We start from the raw sequence: 10,866 nt of genomic DNA, 5'->3' as shown, positions 1-10,866 counted from the left end.
GTCTTAGCTCTAAATTTTGTCTCTGTACCTATATCCTTTCATGGGTATCATAGACATTAATTGCATCACTCAGGTGAGGCTTTATGGAGACGTGTTACTTAGGTGACATTCTCATGTCACTCATCTTACATTTCCTCCACTGGAGAGTACTGGGATTCATTTCTGAGACCTCGGTCACTGTGGTCACTGTTCTGACTTCTGTAAACATACAGTCTGCCCTGAAATCTAAATTCTGCACTTTCTTTTTTATTTTTTTTTAAAGTTTATTTATTTTATTTATATGAATACACTGTAGCTGTCTTCAAACACACCAGAAGAGGGCGTCCGATCTCATTACAGATGGATTATGAGCCACCATGTGGTTGCTGGGAATTGAACTCAGGACCTCTGGAAGAGCAGTCAGTGCTCTTCCCCCACTGAGCCATCTCTCCAGCCCCAAATTCTGCACTTTCTAGATCTGCTCACGATCTGTTTGTGTGAAATGTTAATCCATGTCTTCCAAAAATAAAAATAAAAAATCTGTCCAAAGCATTGTCAGATAATGCAAACTAGTTCACCTTCCCTGTGGCCTTGCAAAAACTGCACAAATTTCAATAGTTGTGAACAACTGGACTACAACTCTATACACACACACACACACACACACACACACACACATCAGGAGAAAATACAAAGGTCTGATGGTCCCCAAACTCAGCAAACATAAATAAAGGAGCCTCATAATTCCAGATGACTTCTGGTCCACAATGTGATAGACAATACTGCAACATTAGCTCAGGACGAACAACAGTGAACCAGCCTATCAGTGATGGAGGGTTGACTTTACCATTGTTATTCATTTCTTTTTAAGTATATAGGCATTTTTCCTGCCTGTTTGTGTCTCAGGTACATGCCTGATGTCTGTGGAAACCAGAAAAGGGTAGCATATCCCGTGGATCTAGAGTTACAGATGGCTGTGAATTCCCATGTGGTTGCTTGGAATCGAACCAGATCCTCTAGAAGAGCCAGCAGGAATATTCACTTCTGAGTCATCTCTTAGCCTCACCCCTGCCCCATTCTTTCTAGTTGTTTGTTGTTTGTTTGTTTGTATCTCTTTACCTGGTAGAAATCTTGAGTAAAAACGGGTGGGTTATCATTGACATCCAGCACACGGATGATGAGGGAACCCTCTGTGTGGTGCACTGAATCAGAAACACGGACGATCAGCTCGTATTCGGTAACTTCTTCAAAATCCAGTGTACGCGCCAGCACTACCACTCCAGTGTCCTGACTGATAGCGAATTTGGCTGCAGAGCTGCTTTCTTTGACAAGACTGAAGGTGAAAGCTGGATTCAGATCCGCATCATGGACGGATACCCGAGCCACAATTACACCAGGCAAAGAATCTGCAATCATCATGACCAATGTCAGCTCCCATTAAAATTCATCATCAAAAGACATTTCTTCAATCATTCAGCCCAAGTATTTTCATTTTAAATCTAAAATGATTTTCTTTTTTTCCTGGCATGATTTCTCATCTAAAGCTCATTATGGGCTAAATCAAAACACAGAAGAATTTATAAGTACAATAAAAGTGAATATCTACCACAGAGTAGAAAACTGAAGAAGTAGGCTATGCTCCAGTTTATGTTACAGTTTTCTACCATATGCTTACAACACAACACCAGAATCAAAAACCATCCTGAGTACTCTCCCGTGGCTATAGTTTCTATGTCTGAGCAGAAACTCTCGGGGGTATAGAGGAGAGAAAGGACATTACTAAACACATAATACAAATAATTAACTTGGAAAACAGGCAAGAACTGAAAGAAAATGTAAGATTTAGTACTTAACTGCTTAGTGTTTAATGTCATAAAATTAATTCTTTGATAGTGACACAGACATGGCTTTCTTCTTTTAAATTTGTTTCTCAGAACTAAAATTACCAAGGCTATGAGAAAACAAAGTATACTCAGTGCTAGTGAGGGGGAAAATCTCTGATTTCATTCATCAGAAAAAAAAATCACAGAACAAATAATGACACACTCAGTGTCTCCCATGGTCTCTACCTAACCCACCTATGAAAGGAGATTTATTTCTAAGAGTCTAGTGCGGTGTCAGTGTAAAGTATCTGCCAAGATATTCAGAATTATTCTATTGTATATGGAATTTGTAATTTCTAGTCTTCAAGGCTGGGGAGGAATTCTTGGTGAATACCAAACACACTTTACCTCATTCAATAGATTTTTGACTTCTGTACTCTGTTCTTGTGATATATTCATGCCAGTTACCCTGATATATTTTTGTACCAATTCACATGCTTAGAAACAGCATACAGTCCATCAAAACAAATGAAAATACTGAAAGTGAGAGATAAACCTGAAATGTTTTGTTTATAGAATAACAGTTACAGGCATCCTCATGTGGAGAGATTTCTATGGAAGGGAGTCCGTATAATTTGTTTGGAAGATGAAGACAGTAAAAGAAATGTTCAAAATGTTTCAGGATAAATTTGGTAATAATAGATAGAGGAAAGAAACAAAGGTAACTGTTATTTTCAAGCTTATCTATAGGGGGATAGGTTGGCTTTCCTAGTGTAGGTATTTACCATGGGACAACTGTGGGTTCTCAGACTATGGAGTCATTGTGTAATAAAGGCCCTGAAGAGTCCACCACTAAAACAATATTTTTTTTAGTCTCTACCAGTAATGTGGGTTATACTAGAGAAAAGTGATAACTCTGCACATGATCAGTTTAACTTCACTGTCATCATTAGTGTCCTGCATGGTTGTTGAGAACTGTACTTAATACAACTTCTGGCTGTTGAAAAAAATGATAAATGTGTAAGTCAATCAAAAGCTGATTCCAAATTGTCACACTTACTTTCTGTAATTTCTACTGCTTCTGAGAGGAGAAAGACCGGGGCATTGTCGTTTATATCAGTCACCTGTATCTTGACCAGAGCTGTACCAGAAAGCCTGGGCACCCCTCTGTCTGTGGCTTGTACAATCAAGCTGTTTTGGAAAAGAATCAAGGAATGTTATGAGCCATCTTGGAAGCATAAAAAACATAAATATCAAATCTAGTTTAATTTTTTATGTGAATTCCCTGACATTTATTTCTCCCATGGCCTTTTCTAAATAGCATCATTTACAATTTATTTCACAAGAATGGTAGCTTGAAATTTATGTATTTTTGACAAGTTTCAAGAACAAGCTCCAGCAAGCTGCCAGGGGTTGTGAAGCATTAATGTAAAAATAAATGCACAATTTCTTGGAGACAGTCTTTAAAATTCTAAGAATAATCTAAACAATCCATGTGCCAAAACTTGTGCCCACCCTACTGCACCGGGACTGCTACATATTCCCATCTGATTGTACCATGAAAACATTCTGTCAAAGTGATGGCTACATATGGATACTTTTCAGATCCAAATTTCAAACCAATCAACATTATAGACTTGGGAGAGCTTGCTGTCATGATGAAGGAGCAACTGGGTCATGACAGGCTTGAACTGTCAGAGGACAAAGAGTGAATTCTGATGGAATTCACACAGTATGATTTAATCTCTCTGGGGTAGTGCTATAGTGAACTGTTCTACCAGTCAATCTAGAGTGACTACTCCTGGCCTTACCATCTCCCCTTCTCTCACAACTCTTAGCATCATCAGATTGAAAGCCTGGTCAGTTGATCTCTTCAGTGTCCCTTAGATTGGTGTGTTATTTATTTTAGCCCTGTCTTGAGAGACTCAGGTAGAGTGATCAAACACCACTTGAATCTAGGACCTAACAGTATGATAGAAATTCAATGTGAAATTCAGTGATTTCACAACCAGTGAAGTAAAGACAAATTGGGACTTGAGTTTTGTACTAAATCCAGAAAAGTATGGGGTTTCCTACACTAAACACAGGGAAGTGCATGCCTGGCCTAGCCAGTCTCTGCACCCATTTCCCTGGAATGCATCCTTAGGACTTGAGAGATGGCACAGTGGTAAGAATGTCTACTTCTTGAAGAAGACCCAAGTGCACTTCCTATCACCCACATCTTGTAGCTCATAATTACTTCTGATGCCATTTGGCCTCCACAGGCGCATACACTCATATGTGTAAACCTCCCTTTGCTGCCATGCACATATTAAAAATAAATCAATAGCAGTTTGAAAACCTGAACCCCTATTTAAACATCTAGTTGACTCTCGACATTAAAGCCATTCGATTTCCCAAGCAAATATGCTTGACACTGTAAGTGCTGGCTTCTGGCTGATGCTTCCATCCTTACACTCTGGTGACTTTCTAAAGCTCACAGCTCCAGTAAAGATTCTCACGCTCTTTATGACCATAGTACACTACACATTTTCCTGCCACAATAGTTATCGTGATGGGGTATCTGTCTGCCTCTTTCTTGTGTTGCTTTAGGATAGGTGAATGCCTATCACTCTAACAATTTTTGTTTAATGAATGTTGAGTGTTAATTTCTGCAGACTCTTCCATGGTTAGAGATTTATTAAATGGTTTGATTCAAAAGCTGTGCTCCTTACAATGGGCCCCTCCCTGGGCATGCTTCCTGTGCTGTACACACAGAGCACCTCATCATACCCCCCATTTTCTCTAATAAATGTTGTGAGAGTCATGTAGTGAGAATTTTTTGATTTCTTATAAAAAAAAAATAACTAGCAATGTTAAGTGAATATGTTTTTGTTTTAATCCAAGGTGTGGGATAAGAGGCTGCTTTACAGCAGGTGATTATGATCTGAATCATTCTCCAGCAGGGGCATGGTTTTGCCAGCTGCGGATAGTTCCTGAGTGTGTGTATGACATTTTATAAGTCTGGAAGCTTTTGAGAGGATATAAATGCCAGAGCTCCAAGTAGAACCGGGTACACTTGCTCAGAGGAGGTTGCTGCTGATGCAATTTAAGAGGCCATGAGCAAAGAGGGGAGAAGGAAAGACTGGAGACAAAGACTGGACTCGTCCCAAGTAACTCAATGCCCTTAATTAGCAGACAGTAGTTGAAAGAGGTTTATACCCCCTCGCCCCCTCTCTCTCATCTATTGCTGGGAAGTTAAAAGAGAGCAGGGTGGAATAAGGGTTGGAAGGGTGGTAGGTTAGAGAACCCAATAAAGTATTGCAAAAAAAAAATCACATCTATAAATCCAGGGAGAAGCAGAAACATTGTAAAGTATCCTGTCACCTTCATTTCAGAGAGTATTCACATGAGCCAGTTACAGAGACTATCTTTTAAGAAACTGGATCGTGAAAGTGGGCATAATTTCTTTTGCATTATTGTGCTTTGTGGCTATCTTTTCTTTTCCAAATCTTAAAATTTAAAATGATGTAAAATTAAGTCTTATCTCTTTCCTTTTTTCAATTCCACTAAGAACAAACTGCCACTGCTTACTGTCCTTGAAGCCCACACACTACTGCCTTCTATACTCCTGGAGATGGGATAGTGGTGGAACCCCCACTTGAATTTCATAGGAATGATTCTAAGTGGGAATTTGATTTGTAATCATGAACATCAGTCAAGTACACATGGGGATATTTTGTGAAAGTAATCAGCTCATAATTTTGTTTTTCCACTGCTGTGTGCTGAAGGGCTCTAGCAGGCCTGAGCATAGCAAACATAGCCCTAACAGACACTGCCCTTTATCTTTCCCTCTTCCCCTTGCAAACACATTAGATTACATTCCTAAAGCTAGTCACCAAACTCTATTCTCTTATTTGGTCATTTCCTTCTCCCCAGGCTGACTACCAAGGTCCAGCCATCAAAGTCTAGCAATCAAAAGCTCCCTCTGGGTCACCTAAAACATGCCCAATCAAAACAATCCAACTCATCCTACCATAATCCCTTTGTAAACTGCCATTTGCCTATATGGGCCATGTCTGTTTCCTCTCTATGCAGAGGCAGTCCTTTGTCTCTCTGGGGCAAACATTCCTTCCCTTTCTCTCTTATTCCTTCTTATTTCTCCCTAGTCATCTGACTCCTGTCTTTGTCTCTTATTCCATGACTTTTGTCCCTCTGGGTTAAATAAATCTCCTTTGTACTGAGAACTTGGTCTTGGTGTGTCTTGTACCCATCTAGGTCTTTCACCTGCTCCTCCCCACATTATCTAACGTTCCAGCTGAGACACTAAAGCTAGACTTCCATCAACTTTGTCATTACTGTCACAATCACTCTTAGTCTCATTATGCCCCGACCTCAGGGTCCTATGTAATGCCTAAGTCAGGCAAAAAGAAAAGTGAGTTTCCATTGATATGGAGAAAATCTAATGTACTGTGTCAAAATAAAAGGGCAAGAAAATGGGAGCCTATTGATGGTTGGATGAACAACTGACAGACCATGCAGATGGAGCTGCAGTGAGTCTGAACTGAGCCTGCAATACCTCAAGCTGTCTGACGGGTCCTTGGCAGGCTTTGTGAAGCTGACAGTTATGGCATGTTCAGCTGGCTTCATGTGGCAGAACCCTTGCACAGAGCCATGTCAGCAGAGGCCACGATGAAACTGACCAGACCTAGAGCAGACCCATCGTAAGACCAGAAGATCTTTTCCTATTCCCCCAAGTGTGGGAAGCTTCCTCACCACAGAACACTTCAGATGAGGCCTTGGAGCAGATAAGATCTCATTTAATATTTTTTTAAAAACCATAAATTGTTGGCAGAAAAAATTTTTAAAATTCTCTTTCCACTGTATCTCAAATATCTACCAGGAATTTTCTGTCTGCTCTGAAATTTTAAGAAAAATAAAAAATATCAGCAAACCCCAGAAATGGCTATAAAAAGGGTTAAGATTTCTGCTAAAAGATGGTAAGATGACTTCTCAGACCTGCATCTTCTTCCCTAAATTCCAGTGAGAAGATGGCTAGGAAGCTGTTTTAAAATATGCAAGTCCATAAGGCTAAAAAAGATCATGAACATAGTTGGAAATGGAAGAGATGAGAAGATGGATCATGCTGTGAAGTCAGTGTAGACAAGTGTGTGGAAGGAAGGCAAAGATCATAAGGTATTCAAAAATATAACATGAGAAAAGGACCTCAAGTAGTGCCACTTATTAGATATGTTTGGTTTATTACTGTTATAGATATAGATATAGATATAGATATACCATCCCAGAGAAGATAGCCAACAAACAAAGCTAGATCTCTAACGCCTGAAAAGGGTCAGTGTCTCCTGAACACTTACTGAATAGGATCCATAGCAACAATCAAAATGGCAAACACCAAAACAAAAACAATAATCAAAATAAACAAGAAAAGAAATGGGCAGAAGAGGAGAAATTCACAATGAAAATGAGTATGAGAACAGAAAGAAAGGGTTCCATGTTCAAAAAGAATTTACTCAGCTCAACAAGAGGCCCACATTAAAGAATATAATGAAAAAAATATAATGAGGCTCAGTGACATGGCTCATCAGGTAAAAGCTACCACCTACCAAACCTGAAACTAGAGTTCAATCCCTGGGGCCCATGTGGTAGAAAGAGTGAACCAACTCACACAAGCTATCCTTTTACCTCCATTCTTACACTATGTGTGTGTACATGAGTATGCACACACACACACACACAGAGAGAGAGAGAGAGAGAGAGAGAGAGAGAGAGAGAGAGAAATAAATTAATGTAAAACATTAAAAAGATTATAATGATATTTCTAAATATAATGAGAAAAAGAAAAACCTAAAAACTGTTTTTCAGAGAAGGGAGAAAAATCACATACAGTAAGGGAGCTAGAGTTACACAGGCCTCAGAGGCAAACAAGTTCAGAACATAAAAGACCAAAAACATTTCCAATCTCTCAGAAAAACATTTCCAATCTCTCATCACACACTTGCTTGCACACACACACACACACACACACACACACACGCACACACTGCATGCACACACCAACACATTCACTCATGTACGTATATACACATATGTACACACATGCATGCTCACACACATGCATGCACACACACGCACACAGATTCACTCATGTATGTATACACAGAGACACACACATGCATGTGTCCATGCAGGTATGATTATATATGGTGGTACAGTTAGAGATATTTGCAAATGTACAAGGGCCCAGACAATTTGTTTCTACGGCAGATGAAAAGCAGTTAACTTCTCAGCTTTTGCTTCTCACAGTTTGGAGTTAATTTATTCATGGGGAGTTGGAGAAAGGCCTTTCTAAATATTAGGATTAATTTAAATGTTGGGAACATGACGCAAATAGGAAAAAGTTGAAAACCATTAGATTTAATTGCTAACTAAGCTCCATTGAGTAAGAATTCTGTAACAGAAAGCCATCACAATTGGAAAGTGCTTAGTTCCCGGGACCTAACAGACTGTCAATGATCTCTGAATTTACAATCACTGAAAGAACACTTGGGCTGAGATTTACCTACAGTCATCCGTGGAGGAGAAATGTTTCATGCTTAACAATGAAGAAGATTTTAACATATTTATACATTAAACACAATAACTTTAGTAATTACATTAAAATATTACAAAACATTTCCTAACTCCTAACTTAGGGAAAGGTTTTAAGCTTAAAAAAATTACCTTTGAAGTAATATTTTGAAATATATTAAATAAAAAAAAAAACAATACAACACTTAATCAGACTTTCGGAATTGGAAGGGTTTGGGGTGGTTAATTAGTCCAATACACTCAGTAACGTATTCCATTCAAACCAGCTTTCCGTGCTTAGCCACACAAATATACTGTGCTGTCCTCATGAAACATGAAAGTAGCCTCAAATATTGACACAGTATTTTGTACTTCCCCCCTTAAACAGAGGGGCTGCTCTGTAGCTGCAGTGATGGAAACAGTGTGACTGCCATTCAGAATCACTGGCTTTAAGTCGCAATTCCATCCTTCAATAGTACTGCAACCTAGAGTAACCTAACCATTCAGTGTGCATTGCTAATGAATAAAATACCTGCCTTAACTTCTGTATGAAATGGCTACAAGAATAAAATGAAACACAGTAGCCACATCCTGCATCCATGTTTTGTCTGGTTTTGCAAAGTTTTAATTATTCATGGCCAACTACCAACATCCAAAAGTGTTAATGGAAAAATTCTAGAAATAAATAGCTCATAGGTTTTAAATAGCCATAAGTTGGAGTATCTTGGTAACACTTTAGTCTGTTGTACTCTTTCCCCTGCCCTCCGAATGTGAATTATCTTCCTGTCTAGTGTATCCACACCGTATATATCACCCACTCCGTATTCCTTAGTACGCATCGCAGTCATCAGCTGTATAGCTGTGTTTCTGTTCAGGTAACTCTTGAGTTACTTACTAGTTACCTCAAAGCACAAGGTTAACAATGGTATATAAAATCCTGCAAGGCATAAAACATGAAAGGAGAGATTAACTCTGGTAATGAGTGGCTATACTGCCTGACATTTAGAAACACAATTAAACAATATATTTGGGTTTCAATAGGAAGTTTCAGGTCTTCAGTGAGGATCTCAGAGCACATCCATCACAGATAAGAGGTAACCATGGTGACGCATGTACAAAGCTTTTCAGGATAAAGCACATGATACTATTACAATGTAAATCAAACAGTAATATGAACAAAAAAGATAAGCTTTCTTTCACAACTGTGCGACTGTATCTCCCAAGACAAGCAATACTAACAGCTTCTCTAAGGAGTGTTTTAAGCAAAACAGACGGTCATACTGCATGCGACCCTGTTATTTCCTATACGTGCTTGAGGCAGGAAAGCCTAGGGAATACTTCAGTAATCTGTACTGTGCTTGTTTTGCCATCTGTATACACACTCCTGTCTCACTAATGCACTTGGCAGCCTGGCACCTTTACTGTGCACACATGTTCCATTCCAAAAGCCTGCCCAGCAACTCCGGACCTGAACCCACATCGGTTGCACACACACCCATCTCTGCACTACGTTTTTCTTTCCTCTCCAACAATAACTCTAACACAAATATATTCCCACTATGAACTGAAGGACTGATCCAGCCTGAACTTCTTTTAGATGCAGGCACGGTAAGACACAATTGTATCTTCAGTAAATTTTAAGGGAGGATCCCGTACTGACCACCTTATGCCTGTGCACGATTGGGTGTGCAAATGAATCAAATCAGGTGTGTTACAGGAATGGACATGCACAGTAGAAAAACGTATGATCTAATTTATCAATCAAAGCTGAGAACCACCCTCACGAAGGCCTTTTAGGAACCAACTCCTCTTTCCCCACTGAGGAAGCCCTAAACAGCAATCGGGCACCTGGAGGACCTCCCTTCACCCATGTGCTGGCTTCTCCTCTGTGGTGCATTCTGACCTTTGCTCTTCCTCTGTTTAAATAAACACACCTTGGCATTCTTGCAGTTCTGAGTCTGCTTTTATTTCAGTTCATTGAGTAAGAGAGCCCGCATCCCTATCCTACCACTGACCTGGTTTTAGACATTGTTTTCATCGTGTTCTATGCAGCAGCCACCATTCTGTAAGGATTATCTTTTAGTGGCTATTTTAGGTTTCTTAGCGCTCTTTGCTTTAGTGAGTGAGATGCTGTAAATATGTGTATGTAGACTGTACTTGGCTAATACTGACCCATGAAAACACAGAGCAGGCCTGCAGCACAAATACTCCCTTTGGAGGCTGGAATCTATTAGATGCTAGGCCATGATCTTTGATGTTGAATATCAGCTTTCAATAAAACCATTCTGCTGGACCATGGTCCCACAACAAGGACCGTGATGACAAGGCTGGGCTTTCAAACAGAAAAGAATGAAGAATTACACAAAGGAATGCCATTCAATCCAACTCTGTGTTTAAAGTACAAAAGGCATTTGCAGAGGGCATTCAGTGAACACTTCACCAACACTGTCTTTTGAATGTCTCTCCCTTGGTTCTTTGGTTTTTTTTGTTGTTGTTG

General features: G+C 39.5%; 1 protein-coding gene across 1 annotated transcript in view; it reads right to left on the bottom strand.

The window, feature by feature from the left end:
* The window catches only part of Dchs2 (dachsous cadherin-related 2), a 121,766-nt gene that overhangs the window by 7,860 nt on the left and 103,040 nt on the right, over window positions 1–10,866 (bottom strand). The window contains exons 17-18 of the mRNA XM_029538031.1: window positions 2,863–2,993; window positions 1,099–1,385 (exon numbers count right to left, since the gene is read on the bottom strand). Coding sequence (XP_029393891.1) covers window positions 1,099–1,385; window positions 2,863–2,993 — 418 coding nt within the window. The remainder of the gene's footprint in view (window positions 1–1,098; window positions 1,386–2,862; window positions 2,994–10,866) is intronic.

Source organism: Mus pahari, chromosome 4 (assembly GCF_900095145.1).
Source record: "Mus pahari chromosome 4, PAHARI_EIJ_v1.1, whole genome shotgun sequence".
Taxonomy (NCBI): domain Eukaryota; kingdom Metazoa; phylum Chordata; class Mammalia; order Rodentia; family Muridae; genus Mus; species Mus pahari.
This window is presented reverse-complemented; position numbering and strand designations above follow the sequence as displayed.